Genomic DNA, 14,489 nt, shown 5'->3' with positions numbered 1-14,489 from the left:
CGAGAGATTGAAACATCTGCCAGAAATGACAAATTCATGCTGCGATTATTTCGTCAATCCCACTCGGATGAAGTGGGATGGCCGGTCTATCGCCACTTATCCCACTTGAGCCGACCGATATTGGTGAGAACTGCACTTACGAAGATATTATCAATTAGCCACAGGCCACTTGAAACGAGTTGTCATAGATTTGTATAGTCACTAATACTAATCCTCGTTCGAGGAGTGGTCGAAAGCGATATATATTGATGGGTATTATCAGATAATCCTCGCATACAAGGGGTAAATACAATCTAGTTCAAGTCGGCAAGACCAAAGCCAGAGCCGATAGAAGCTGAGCTTCCATCTTACATAAACTTGTGCAGGGCACGGCGCCAGGCAGGCCAAGATGCAACCTTGGCACGGTAGGCGTTAATGCTATCCCAGTCATGCTCACGGAGACCGGTGTCGAGGTCAATCTTGTCGATGGTGAGCCAGCCGGTTCGCTTCCAGATGAATCCAGCAACCCAGAAGACAAGGACGACGGGGATGGCAAGGCAGGCCTTGAAAAAGTCCTCGGCAGTACCAGTGCCAGTCTGTCCAGGGGGTGCGATGGCAACAAAGATCTGGGCAGCAAGAATGATGAAGCAGAGGAGGAGGCCCAGATACGATCCGTAGACTCCACCGCAAGCCTTGAAGGGTATCTGATCAAGCGAACGGCCCTGGCGAGCCCAAGCAGTACGGAAGCGAATGTGAGCCTAGGCATATCCAGTTAGCAAGATGGGACAAAATGTGGCGATAGGAGCAACGTACGAAGCAGATAGATCCCCAGGTGAACAGGGCAGCAAGAGCAGAGACGGCCAGGAGCCAGTCAAAGACGACAGAGCCCGAGGATGCCAGAACGACGTAGGCTAGGCCACCCCAGATAAGGTTGAACAATACCGACATGAGAGGGCGACCAGATCTATCAATATAGGTAAAGATCTTGGGCGCGTAGCCCTGCTCAGCAAGAGCGGTCAGGGTACGAGAGCCTCCATAGACACATGAAACACCAATAGAGACGACTGAAACGCAGATGACGAGGTTCATGAACGAGTCGTAACCCTTGAGGCCAGCGTCCTTGACAGCGAGCACGAAGGGCGAGGTACCATCCTTGTAGGGGTTGCTGCTGTTGAGGAGACGGTCATCGGTGGAGCTAACCAGCATGCCAACAAGAGTAAGACCGACGATGTAGAAGCTGACAGACGTTAGCAGGGATCACGAACCACTGTTGGCTTAAGTACTCACAGAGTGATACGCCAGAAGACCTGCTTGATAGCGCCGGGAAGGGCCTTGGCCGGGTTGTTTGACTCGGCGGCAGCAAGACCAACCAGCTCAGTACCAGCGAACGAGAAGGCAGCAGTGACGAAGACACCGCAGAAGCCACGGAAGCCGTTCTGGAATGCGCCTGGATCATACCATAGCTTGGCACCCTGATACGTGTCAAACTGGCCGTTGGATGGGCCACCGCCGCAGATCAGGACGACGGCGACGATCATGAAGATGATGATGGCAGCCAGCTTAAAGCAAGAGCTCCAGAACTCCTCTTCGGCGTAGCCTAGCGTTCCAAAGATGTTGATGATGACGATGAAGGCCCAGAACACACTAATCCATACGGCTTCGTTGATGTCCTTATTCCAGTATTGAACCGTGAATGAGACGACGGTTAATTCAAGCGGTAAGACAATGACCCATTGGAAGACCTAGGACCCGTTAGCGAAAGCGTCCAGCTCGATGCAGTCGAGGGTAGCTCACGTAGTTCCAGCCCATGGCGAAACCCCAGGAAGGATCGATGAAGCGAGTAGAGTACGTGTAGAAACCACCAGAGACGGGATACATGACAGCGAGTTCACCAAGGGCGTGCACGACGTTAAAGATCATAACACCAGCGATACTGAAGCAGATGAAGACAGAGGCAGGGCCACCCTTGGTCATGGCACTACCAGAACCGACGAAGAAACCAGCACCGATGGAACCACCGATGGCAATCATGTGAAGATGGCGCTTCTTCATGGAGCGATCGAGCTCGACAGCACCAGTGCCATAGTCACCTAGAGCTCGCGTTAAGGGGAGTCAGGCTGCATTGACAGTTGAACTTACGACGCTGGAAAGACTGCAGGTTGAGACCATTTCGGGTCATGAAATCCTTCTCACGGAAGTCATCGGGGATCTCGTTGTCATTGCCAGGGCCCTTCTCAGGATCATTGCTGAGAGGGGGCGTTACCGGGCCCACGTCGAGCTCGGCGTCCTTAGACGTCATGGTGAAGGACGAATTCAGCAAAGAATTGAATACTTGAGTGTGTAACAGGGATGATGAAAACAAAGACAGAAGGCTCTCAGCGTCGAACTCTGAAGGGTCTTGTAGAGGAGGAGACCTGACACAGACTGAGGGGGATGACCAGCAACCAACGCGGGCGGGACGGGACACTTTATCTAACGGAGCGGCAGAGGGCAAAATCTGTACGACGGAGCAAGCGGCAGCCCATTGCAAAAAGGGCAGGAGGAGGATCAAGGGCGATCCCGAGCCGTAGGGGGGTCTTGGGTATGTGGTAGCACCATGTGAATGCCAAGAAGGGATATGCACCAGCCGTATCAGACGAGATAGGGATGTCAAAAGGTTCCAGGCATCCGGCCCCCAGCGAAGCTTCTATTGAGGCTCGCAGCTGAAAGGGGGTGGGTGTGTGTGTGACTGGTTGGTGCTACCCCGAGTCAGGGATCATGGCCAAGAAGCAAAGCTTGCTCGGATGTCACGGTCAGCAAAGTGCAATGAAGAGACAGAAATACACGTATGAGGATTGCTCTTACGTAGTAGTCGGCGACTGTATTGAGTAGCAAAACGCCCCGGAGCATCGTCTAGACGCCTCCTACGCGATGGCAGCGGAAGCGCTGTCGCACATCCGTCCACACACACACACGACCAATAGCCAGATGCTTAAGGGGCTAGTGCCGTTGTCCCCTACCGTCTCCAGGTGCTTGGTTGGCCGGCTCGGGCTAGGGTCCCCGCACTTGGCAGAGCGAGCTGGGTGCATCTTGGCCAAGGCCTAGATATGATCGCTGGCTATCTCGCCTCGACGCGTGACCTTTCTGACTGTCTCGGTGGTCTCTGTTGCAACGGGGCTTCTACTAAGAAGGGAAGGTGTTAAGATCGATCACTGTTGGAGTCGGATTGGGGTCCGACTTGGCAAGCAGCAGCCAAGCCTCTACCCTCGTTCTGGTGAGTGGACCAACGTTCTTGGGCTTATTTGGTGGCGCCTTCGGAACCAATCCGAGAAGAGAGCTAACCAACAAGCTTAATCACCGTCCGAGACGAGAGGGGGGGGAACGCGGAGAGGCACAGTTCTGGACGGTGGTGGTGATGCTTTGGCCCTCATCGTGGCGATGCTCTCTCCAAACGGTTTTCCTCCTTCTCCTCTCAGTTTAACCCCATCATCATCCTGTCGTTACCCCAAATTCGCCTCCACAAACCCACAGAGGTTATCGCGACCCGATGACATGGGAGACGCGGCCGCTCACTGGGTCGAGGCTCAAGATGGAAGGAGATGAAGTCTTGGGTGCCATCTCGACCCGCGGCGACAACTTCGAATGCGAGGACAAGGAGTTCATGACGAGCTCTAATCCCGGTGCAAACCGCCGTATACGATGCACCTGTCACGCTCTCCCTCGGCTTCCTCATCCGCAGCTCCTGTTGATGTTGTCGCTTTATTCTATCGCCCCATCAAGATTGCCGTTGACGCTTTGGGTGCCTACCCGTCCGTGTCAAGATAAGGACCATGCATTGCGGATCTGGGGATAGCGGGTCGTTATGGATACGAGTGGGAACAGATAATGGAAGCATCGTCGTCAGGTCAGTCCATGATGCTTGCTTGCTAAGTGCCGTGGAATCCTTCTTCTACAGTGGATACGGGGTACAAGAGGACGTGCCATGCTGTACCACCTCGGGAGCATGAGACACGGTCGGAAACAGGTGGTCCATGGTCTCGGGTGAGGGCGCCTGGGCGCATGTGAGGTGCAGCGACAAACAAAGAGGGAGACCTCGTCCAGACTTCATTCAGGCAAGCTCGCAAAAGGGCATTTCGAACAGCAACTTGTCCTTCGCCGCTGGCAATCTCTTGGCCTCGAGACTCGACTCGACTCGACTCGTCACGAGGGCCCCGGCGAATGTCTCTCTTGTTGGCTGCGGGTGGATCACGGCACCAATGGCTTGGCAATAAAAGCAGACAACAAAAGGACCAAACAGGAAAACAGTGCGGCCATTCCCATCCTCGTCGGACCATGGCTTTTCGCCCAGGGAGCCAATGGAACGACCGTGATTGCCAGGACTCTTGGCGGACATGGGCTAGGTTCTTGGCGACCTCGAACCGTTGGAGCAATCCGCAGAGAAAAGATAAAGGCTATTATTAATAGTTACCAAGCTTGGCTACAACCATCTCATCGCCTGGGAAAAGTTTGCGGGGAAAAGGCCCGGTCAGCAAAAGGTTGATCTTGCCATCCTGGACAGTGGCCACACGGTCGGAAGAGCTTAGTTTGAAGAAGCAGAAAATATTGATGAAATAACGAGGTCATCCCTATCGATAAACAATCAGCCAGCCCTTGGTTCAATGATCTCCTGCTTACTTTGTGCCCTGGCTGGGATCCTCCCCCCTCCCACACCCGAACAAAAGTTCCTTGGGCTGGGCGACATGGGTCTGCGATAAGCACCTAAAATGTTTTGGTGTGGCAGCTCTAATTTGGATCTTAATTTAAGGCTCGATTTGATGCTTCTGGAATCATCGGAATGATGGAAATACTCAAGTCTATTACCCTGGAACAGCTAAACGGATCGGACTTGCATCGAAGTGCCTGCTATAGCCCTCAGTGGTATGTAGTCTAAAGATAGAATCCATCTTGGGGCCCGAATGTTCAAGGTATTCGGAGCTCCTTCGCCTTCTCGTCGTCATCGAACGGAGAGTCGGGGCGATCAGCGGCCAGCACCTCTTTGCCCCGTATTTGTGCCCATACCGTCTTGTAGACTGGCTTCATAAAGAGGGCGTCCATCTCTTCGAGAGATATGCCTAGAGATGCGTCAGTACACCAATATTTATTGTTGCAAGAGGATAAACCAACCTTTCGTTTCTGGGACAAAGAAAACGGACCAGATACCCATACACACCAAGATGGCGCTAAAGAAGAAGTAGGCTCCGTATCCAAGATCAGAAATCATATAAGGCGTCGATCGAGCAATGATGAACGATCCCAACCAGGTATCGGCTGTAGTGACAGCCACACACAGCATGCGAATGTCGAGCGGGAAGATCTCAGATGCATACGTCCAGGTGATGCCCTGCCAAGTCGCACAGATGATAACGGCGTTGATGTAGACGCACACAATGGCCAGGTATCCCCAGCCATCACGGTTGATAACCCCGGCGGCGGCGGCGGCTGCCGGGTCAGCCCTCATTACATAGCCTCCGATATACCACATGGGGATGCAGCCAAGCGCGGCGCCCCAAATCAAGCCTTTGCGCCGACCGACCTTTTCAACCACCCAGAAGGTGAAGAGGAACATGCCAAGCGTCTTGGCGATCCCATAGAAGCCGGTCGAGAACAACTTCAACGACGTGCCTGGAACTCCGAGACTCTCAAAGATTCGGGGAGCATAGTAAGTGATGATGTTGACACCAGTGAAGCTCTGGAGGAACATGAGGGCCATGCCAATACCCATGCGGTTGCGGACGCCCTTCTGGAACAGCTTCTTGAACTGATCCTTCTTGCTCATCTTGTTAGTACTTCTCTCCTCCACCTGGGCTCTGATTTCGCCCATCTCATGTCGGATATACTCGTGCTCAGACGGGAGTCCTCGAATCATGGTGAGCACCTTCTCGGCGGCCTCAAACTGGTCGCCACGTGCAAGCCATCGGGGAGACTCGGGACACCAGGTCATTCCGATGGCAAGTCCCAGGCCCGGAGCCAGCTGCAGAGCAAGAGGGATGATCCACTGCGTCTTGGAGTTGACATCGATGGTGCGATCGGTGGCATAGTTGATCCAGAAGCCAAGCATACCACCTCCCTGTGAGGCAATTTCAAAGATACCAACAAGTCGACCACGAATCGATGGTGGCTATAAATGTAAGATTCAGAACTTTTCAAGGATATGAATCAACTTACGGCAGTCTCGGCGATGTAGACAGGCACAGTCAGGGATGAGGCTCCGATTCCGAGTCCAGCTACGGCTCGGCCACCAACCACCATGCTCATATTACCATTGGCAGCCGTCATCAGCGTGCCGCCGAGCAAGAAGACCAAGGCTGCGCCGATGATGGTCTTTTTGCGACCCCATTTCTCAGCAATGGGGAAGGTGAGGAGAGCACCGAAGAAGCAACCGGCTTGAAACGTCGACACAATGTTGCCCTGAAGCGTATCACGCTCCGTCTTATCGGCCGTGTCGAGTCCAAAGTCTCGGATAAAGGATTCAAGAGCCATTGTGCCTCCAATAACTGCAGTGTCGTATCCCACTTTTTCAAAAGTTCAGCATTCACACACCACAGGGGGTCATGCTGTCATAGACTCACTGGCGAGCGCAGACATGCTGGCTACCAAGGCGATCAGATGGATACGCCAGTTCCGCACTGCAGGCGGATCATTGGTGCCCGACGCATGAGTATTGAAGCCCATTTATTGAGTAGAGAAGAGAGAAGACAGATGGTTTAGACCGTTGTTGAGAAGAGTGTAAGATGCAATACGTGTAGCAATGCTTGTTGTCCTCTTCACAGCGGGGGGATACGGGCCCTTTTTCTAGTCATCGACGACATCACAAGGCCTACAAGGTTCAAGCCCACCCATGCAAGTTGAAACGGCCATGATCAACAGCCGTCGCGCCCCGGTCTGGTTCCCCACGGGGAAGTTGGGACTGGACTTGGTGATCCGTGACCTCTAGACAAGGTGGGATGGTGTTGCGCTCTCGGCGTATTACATGTAATCATCAGCGCATTGGTGGATCTGCCAAGAATAAGGGTTGGGATCAGCGGCTTTGCGAGGCGGCAACGAGACGACTACGTATTATATCGCGCCTTATGCAAAGTTTGGTGGCCATTTTATCGGCCAGAGAAGCCCAAGTCAGTAGTCGACTTAATAGCTCATACAACACAGTCACGATCAAAATACATAATAAAAACCTCGAACGAGTATTCCTTACGCCAAGTCAGCTGTTGGTCGCCAGAGGGTCATGACTCGCTGGGCTGGGATCAGGGTACACGACGGGGATATCCAAACTTCGGTGTAGACGACCCCGAAGAGGACAAAGATCTACGCGCGCCGGCCATTAAACGTGGATAATGGATGCCGAGGCAAGATTGAGTCAGAATTAAGCAGCGGTAGTTAATTCGCTTGTTACGCAGCTAAACTAGATACAAGCAGCGTTGTGCCACCATCAACGATTCGATCGCCGCTCGGTAGACAGAAATACCCTCCGAATTGCCCCCCCTCAGTTTCACTTGGGCCGGAAACGTTCGATCACAAAGGCTGGCACATACGGAAAAGGGACCCAAAATACGACCCTGTCTCCTCTATTCCGACGAGGGATTTTTAATCCACGCATGTTACCGTCGCATGGCAGGAATATAGTGGACACTTTGGACCCCAGACTGCACCATCATCAGACTCTTGGCATTGGATTTCGTTACCTAACCGCCCAGATCCCGGTTCTTTTGCGTATTGTCTCGCCGAAACCAACCTCTTGACTGGCTCGCTCTCTTTGAGGGCACGTAGACCCTACGCAGACATCTCGGTATCTTGATGATTGTCAGGGCTGTGAGATCGGGAATGTTCGGACGCGAGCACAGGGATGCGAGACGACGACAGCATAGATCTGGTCCATTTGCGAGGCTATGATTGTCATCGTCCGGTCCCTACAGGCATGCTTGGACGTCGTTAGTTTGTGATGCTATCTGGAATTAAGCTTAATTTCCCCGGACTCTCTACTCCACAAACAGGTATCATCGGTCAAACTCTCTTGGTATGCTAAGCAGGTAGCTGTTTCATCGAGGGGTATCTCAAATCTATCTTCACTGGCCATCAGAAAGATCAAGTTGAATCAACATAGCCGAAACTCGGAAGACATGTCCAAGATGAACGAGAGACAACGAGAAAACACACTGCTTCACCCGATCCAACATCTCGAAGCCCATGTGCCATGACCCCAATCTGTCTAGATGGTTCATTCTCATCGTGGCTGTGCAACATGTCGTCTCAGTAAACTCTCGAGATCCTTGCTATTAGCGGGGAATCCGGGGATAGCTTCGGCGGATCGGAGTTTCGGACGAGAATACCCCGCACTCTGTCGTTGCTTTGACTCGGTCCTCGTGCATCGTCTGCTTCTTCTTATCCGGCTCTCATCTCGGTAGTACATGTCCGCTCTCATATTTCAACATCTCACAGCTGTTTACCATGACGACATATCACATCAAGCCAGTCGATAATCGAGTTCAGGGTCGTCTGGCCCTCGTAACGGGCGCAAGGTATTACCCCTCCCTCTCCATGTAGTCATGTGTGTGTAGGCCCTCCCCCAGCTAACATCCACACATTGGAGGCATTGGCTCCGCATGTGCTAGGGCCCTGGCTGCCGAGGGCTGCGACGTAGCTTTGCACTATTCTTCGAGTCAAGTAAGTGTCTTGGCTCGGCCGATATCCCTGGTTCGAGACCCGGGCTGACAAGCCACCCCCGACGTGCAGGAGAAGGCCCAGACTCTGGCCTCTGAACTTCAGGCTTCGTTTCCAGAGCAGAGATTCTTCTGTGTTTCTGCAGATCTCTCTAACCGTGATGCTACGAGGGCACTTGTTCCTAATGTGTTGAACCATGGTGAAGTGGCTGGAAGACATTCTGCGGTGTCCATCCTTGTTGCCAATGCTGGTGTTGGAAAACGTATCCGCGATATCCAGAATATCGAGGAGGACAACTGGGACGAAGTTATGGAGGTGAATGCCCGGAGCCAATTTGTGGTCACTAAGGCATGTCTCCCAGGCATGCGCTCCCAAGGCTGGGGCCGCGTCATCCTCGTTGGAAGCATTGCTAGTCGAGGAGGTGGTATCAATGGATGCCACTATGCAGCTACCAAGGGAGCTCTCAGGTGAGTTTTTTTTTCCAGAAGTGAGATTGCAGCATGCTAAACATCAATACAGCTCGATGGGCTTGAATCTCGCCACGGTACTTGCTCCAGAGGGAGTGACCGTCAACATCGTAAGACAACTCAATCTCCTCAACCCTGGCAGTGTGCTAAGCCTCCAACTACAGGTTCTTCCCGCCTTGATTGGGTCCACGGGCATGATACCAACTCCCAAGTCACAGTACGGATTCTCTCATCAACAAACAGAATTTTACTGACTCGAGGTGCAGGACATGGGAGAAAAACACTGATCTTGAGGCGCTGAGAGAGGAGGATCCCGGGTTGGCCATCGCAGCTAGTATCCCCGTACACCGTCTGGGAGTGCCAGAAGAGGTCGCAAACGTCGTTACAATGTAAGAATTCCCGCCAACCCCTAAATTCCACTGCTGACACGAAACAAGGATGGCAAAGACGGGATATATGACGGGACAGGAGATTTTGCTGGCTGGAGGACTGAGGTAGGCATCAAGTGTCAAGACACTGAAGGGACACTTGCTAGCTTTATTCCGTCAATATTCTGTGCATATTATACCTGCCACTACTCTTACAAAGCTGTCTATGATGCTTTGCTTTACCACATCGTGTGGACGAACTGTGAAGCCCGACACGCCTCTGCCCCTCTGGTCCCCGGCTCGGATCATATCTAAGATGGCAAATCACAGTCTCAATTCCGCGATAATACGGGGTCTACCCAAACTACCTTACATGCCTCGTTTCCATTTTTGACATGACCTAAACCATTCAAGAAAACGCAGACGCCTGGTGGAGGCTGAGACGACAATTTGTTCGCGGAAAGTCAGCACCACAGACATGAGCACAAGGCAAGCCTCTTAAACCTGAAACTCAACAGCACATGAGCTTTTTCAAGCCTAGTAGACCATAGGTTCTGTAGACATATCTGGCCAAGGCGTGCTTCAAACTGCTAAAAATACTCTGACATGCGCAGCAAGATGAGGCTTGACCCGAGCCTGAAACACGACGACATAGAATCCTTTATTCCGAATCTGAGGTTCTTATTACGTCTCAAGAGTCTCTCAGACCCATAGCCTCCCGCAAGAGGCTTCGGGATTTTCTGCTGCCGAGCAAACCCATGTGCCCAACGTCATTCCCCGCGCATCTCATTTGCCGGCTTGGCTCTCGATCCAGCTGGGCTGAAATGCCGGCTCCTTCCAAAGCAGCCATTTAGCGGCTTTGTGCTCACTGGCTTGGGGCTACAGGGCTGAATTCACCTCACTCCGCCGTTTCGATGGCGCCCTAGCTCAGGTCTAGACCAGCCCTATTTGGCACCAGCACCGCGGGATGGATTGCGCCTCGACAAAAGGCGGAGGCTTGTGACCCAAAATGCACACAAGTCCCTTGAAACATGTCCCTTTCTGTGCTAGATATTCCCGTAGGGGGCGGCTTTTTCCGTCAATGTGCTCGATCCTGGGCTCGGAGGCGCCCTGGTTTAGCCAATGGTGGTGGCCCAGCGATGAGCGGCTTGAGATGGCTTCACTCCGTCTCTCAGCTCGGCTATCGATAGTCTTCCCCATGCGACGTCGACATGTCAGCTGCATATCGCTGAAAAAACATAAGTTTAAGCTTACAATAGCCTGCCAATTTTAAAAATGTGCGACTTCCCCCCTGTCAATCCCACCCAGACAGACCTTGCTCAACATCCGCCCTACCACTGTCAACCACCCCGGAATGATGCATCTCGTGGCATTTTTGGCGTGGCTAGCATGGATATTTCCTGTCCATGCAACCGCGCCAAATGTCGGTTGGCGAGCCACTATCATCGCGAGCCAGATCCTCGCCATTCCCGAATTCCTCAACCAGCACGAGAGGGTCCTCGACGTCCGCGTTCCCATCACCTTCCATCGTGTAGCATCAAAGGCGGATTCGTTCACATTAGACCTCTCTACGTCTCCATATTATCCGGCAAATGAAACTGGCTATAATCGCACATTGGTTTACACCGAAGTTGTCCAAGCCACGAGCGCAAACCCAGAGTTTGAACAGACCTTTCGATTCAGCATCTCCACAACCGGCTGGGAAGACTTGCTCATTCTGGTCAACGTCGACGATGGGAGTGGTGGTCGTTATTCAGTCGAGACGGGCGGAGCCATCCTCTTCTACAACCGAGAACAAGAATGGTGGTCAGGACGCAACATCTCGGAACACGCTCATCACATCAACAACGAGATCGTGGAGGAGAGAAAGGCCATCGTCCCGATGGGCATCGACAACGTTACAGTAGCTGAAACAAAGCCTACACCGGGAGTTTATGTCCCAGTCGACCACATGGAGCCGAAAGAGAAGAACGAGACGGCTCCCTCCGTGTCTTCAACTACACCATCTCAAATAGTAGTCCCATCGACGGTGCCTCCAAACCCTGTTGTCAGTACCAACCCAGGAGCCAGCTATACCCCTATACCCGAGAAACCTTCCGTCCCTGTTCAAGAGTCAATCCATCAGTCGCAGTCATTCCCACCATCGAAATGTGAACCTGTCACCGAGACGGTATATCACACGGTCACCGTGTACGCGGAGCACTCTCCATCCTTCTCCTGTTCATGTGACTCAAAGCATGACAAGAAATCTCTCGATGCTCGAGACGATATCGTACCGGCATACGTCAAGGCCAAATTCACCTTCACGGACCGTTGGGGCCGGACAATGCCACTCCGCCACCTGGTAATCATAGCATATGCGGATCTCTTCGAGCAACCCGAAGGATACAGAGTCGGACCTTGGTCTTCCATAGCCTTTACAGATGTCAACGGAGAGGCGACTTTTACCTTCAGCATCGGAAAAAACCACAAGATTGTTACCAATACTCTCTATGTGATCCTCCGGGGCGAGCATTACGCCATCGGAACCCGACGGGATGAAACGGAGGACTTTGTACAGAGCGAGATCCGCAAGAGTCTAGCAAAGCAGCAGTGGACTTTCCTAGCAGGAGAAACCATCGAAGTCACAGTCAACTTTGAGGACACCGAGTACAATCGGGCCCTCTGGGTAGCTGACGCCTACGAATACCTCTCATCCTACGTCAAGGAAGAGATCGCCAACAGAGACGGTGAACTGACACAAGTCCAAATTTGGTATCCAGCGCCTTCCTCCGGTGCCTTCTTTTCGGATGCCACAGCAGATCCGGTTTATATCAGTATCCCTGATAGCCAGTCCGAGATCCCAGCGACTATGGGACATGAGTACGGGCACTTTATCCATTACTTGGCACGAATGAAAGCAACCCTCTTTGCTGGAGGAGTGCACAACTTTTGTAATCTTAACGACTTGACGACGACATCGATCTCGGAGGGCTACGCCAGCGCACTCGGTCTCATGGCCCTGTATGGCACACCTCTAGTCGACGGCAAATACTTTCAATACGCCTATCGATGGCATGACGGTCTAGGAAATGTTGTGATAACGGGTCCCGATCTCGAAAACTACTCCTGCGACAAAAGAAAGATGAGTTATGATGAGGGACGTATAGCAGCGGCCCTTATCGATCTTGTCGACCCTCGAATAGACGAGTATCCGACAGAGGACAGCGACATTGGACACATTGCACCTGATTTCAACCCAGAGCTGCACAACTTTCGTCTCACCCCCCGCCTCGTTTTCTGGCGTGCGATGGCTACGAATCCCCATAGCATTGCTCAGTATTGGTATGTTAGACCTTAGCACCTCGAGCGCCCTAACTAATGACTTAAAGGTACGACTTACAATGGACACTCACAGAAGAAAAGAGGAAGCAAGTTTGGTCTGTCTTTGAATACAACTGGGCCGATTTTCCTGTTAATGGGGAAACAACAGTCTGGACATAGAGTGTGTTTGGTGTGTACATATAAAGGAGCCTTGTTTTGAAGTTTAGAGCAGAATATTCCCTAGCTATCTTGATAGAGCAATAATTGATTATGTCGCTACTGTTGCATCTATATCAAATAGATCGTGTTATGCCGACAAGAGTCTCTTGACCGACAGTCTTCTCATCCAGATTGCTTTGCAACTGAGGCTAAGAATCCTTCAAGGCTCCATACTATAGTTGGTGGCAGCTAATACATAATGCAGTCGTATGGTAACATTTATTTAATTCATTAGATGAAAGTTAACTTCTTTATGTTAACCCCATATTTATTCCCACTTGGCCTTGTACTTCTGGACAAACTCCTTCCACGTGGTGGGCTTGTCGTCCAACAGGTCAGCGCTCTCCTTGAGGTCCGCCTTGTTGTAGTAGCCGGGGTCTTCCAGCAGCAGCATGTTCTCCAGCATCTCCTGGGCGACGTGAGGGGAGAGGAAGGACTTGAAGGCATCTGAAGGAATCTGGTTGAAGGTGGCGGGCTTGCCAATAACCTCGGAGAACTCGGAGATGATGCGAGAGGGAGTGTAGTAGTCGGTGGCAGCGTAGATTCGCTTGTTGAGGGTGTCAGGGAAGTGCTTGATAGCAGCCTTGACAAACTTGCCTGTAAAGTTGTTAGATGGAATTCTTTACTCTTCGTGTCATGTTCAACTCACCATTGTCGTCACCAGCATTGAACAGAGGCACCTGAGCCTTGTCGCCCGAGACCGGGAGAGACCAGGCGTAGCCACCCTCCTCGTTCTTGCGGATCATAGTAAACAGGTTCGACATGAAGAATCCAGGGAGGACGAAAGTGGCGGGGACGTTAATCTGTCGAATGTACTCCTCAATCTCGGCCTTGCCCTCGAAGTGCTTGATGTGGGTGAGGCGACCTCCGCTAATCTTGTTTGTGTCGAGAAGAGATGAGAAGATGAGGTGCTTGACACCAGCAGCCTTGCAAGCATCGGCAACAACCTTTCCTTGGGCAACTTCTCCGTTGCCCTTCTCAGTCTCCCAGTAGTTTGTCACGAGGAAAACAGTGTGGGCGCCCTCGACGGCGGGGGCAGCCTGCTCAAGAGTGTTCATGTCGGCCTGAACGCTGGGTTAGAATTATGTAAATTAGATAAAATGTAATTGATCACTCACAGAGACAACCTCAACACCCTTGGAGGCGAGGTCCTTTGCAGCTGGCTTGGAAACATCACGGGTGATGCCACGAATCCTGAACTCCTTGGAGAGAGCGGGGTCGTTGAGGATGGCTCGAACAACAGAACCACCCTGGTTGCCAGTGGCGCCAAAAACAGTGAGAATCTTGGGCATGATTGCGGTTAAAAGGATGTGGAATAGATGCGATTGAAGATGCCGAAGCTGGTATTTGATGATGCTAGATAAAACAGCTACTCAAGGAGCCAGCGATCCTTTTTTTTATACCTCCATCAGGCTCCATGACACGGTGGTGATGATTGCACTGGCGCCCTCGGTTGGTGCGTAGCGCGCCGTTTGCCTAC

The 14,489-nt window shown here is 52.2% G+C and overlaps 5 protein-coding genes across 5 annotated transcripts; 2 read left to right on the top strand and 3 right to left on the bottom strand.

Annotated features, from left to right (window-relative positions):
• Window positions 1-347: 347 nt before the first annotated feature.
• NCS54_01089500 (Hypothetical protein) lies at window positions 348-2,278 on the bottom strand (the record flags this gene model as incomplete). The annotated part of the gene is made up of 5 exons (XM_053156186.1): window positions 348-737; window positions 793-1,216; window positions 1,267-1,721; window positions 1,774-2,069; window positions 2,119-2,278. 5 exons carry the CDS (start codon window positions 2,276-2,278, stop codon window positions 348-350), a joined length of 1,725 nt encoding a protein of 574 aa, XP_053012161.1.
• A 2,639-nt stretch (window positions 2,279-4,917) lies between these two features.
• Window positions 4,918-6,669, bottom strand: NCS54_01089400 (Hypothetical protein; the record flags this gene model as incomplete). Its single annotated transcript, XM_053156185.1, has 4 exons — window positions 4,918-5,069; window positions 5,122-6,115; window positions 6,163-6,509; window positions 6,567-6,669. The coding sequence occupies 4 exons, from the start codon at window positions 6,667-6,669 to the stop codon at window positions 4,918-4,920; spliced, it is 1,596 nt and encodes a 531-aa protein (XP_053012160.1).
• Window positions 6,670-8,439: 1,770 nt separating this feature from the next.
• NCS54_01089300 (Hypothetical protein) lies at window positions 8,440-9,617 on the top strand (the record flags this gene model as incomplete). The annotated part of the gene is made up of 6 exons (XM_053156184.1): window positions 8,440-8,510; window positions 8,604-8,655; window positions 8,725-9,119; window positions 9,172-9,336; window positions 9,386-9,508; window positions 9,557-9,617. 6 exons carry the CDS (start codon window positions 8,440-8,442, stop codon window positions 9,615-9,617), a joined length of 867 nt encoding a protein of 288 aa, XP_053012159.1.
• A 1,224-nt stretch (window positions 9,618-10,841) lies between these two features.
• NCS54_01089200 (Hypothetical protein) lies at window positions 10,842-12,970 on the top strand (the record flags this gene model as incomplete). The annotated part of the gene is made up of 2 exons (XM_053156183.1): window positions 10,842-12,811; window positions 12,859-12,970. The coding sequence occupies 2 exons, from the start codon at window positions 10,842-10,844 to the stop codon at window positions 12,968-12,970; spliced, it is 2,082 nt and encodes a 693-aa protein (XP_053012158.1).
• Window positions 12,971-13,277: 307 nt separating this feature from the next.
• Window positions 13,278-14,301, bottom strand: NCS54_01089100 (NmrA domain-containing protein; the record flags this gene model as incomplete). Its single annotated transcript, XM_053156182.1, has 3 exons — window positions 13,278-13,606; window positions 13,659-14,073; window positions 14,128-14,301. The coding sequence occupies 3 exons, from the start codon at window positions 14,299-14,301 to the stop codon at window positions 13,278-13,280; spliced, it is 918 nt and encodes a 305-aa protein (XP_053012157.1).
• Window positions 14,302-14,489: the final 188 nt, after the last annotated feature.

This window comes from Fusarium falciforme, chromosome 8 (assembly GCF_026873545.1).
Source record: "Fusarium falciforme chromosome 8, complete sequence".
NCBI classification, from domain to species: domain Eukaryota; kingdom Fungi; phylum Ascomycota; class Sordariomycetes; order Hypocreales; family Nectriaceae; genus Fusarium; species Fusarium falciforme.
Note: the sequence above shows the minus strand (reverse complement) of the source record. Positions and strands in the feature narration are given on the sequence as shown.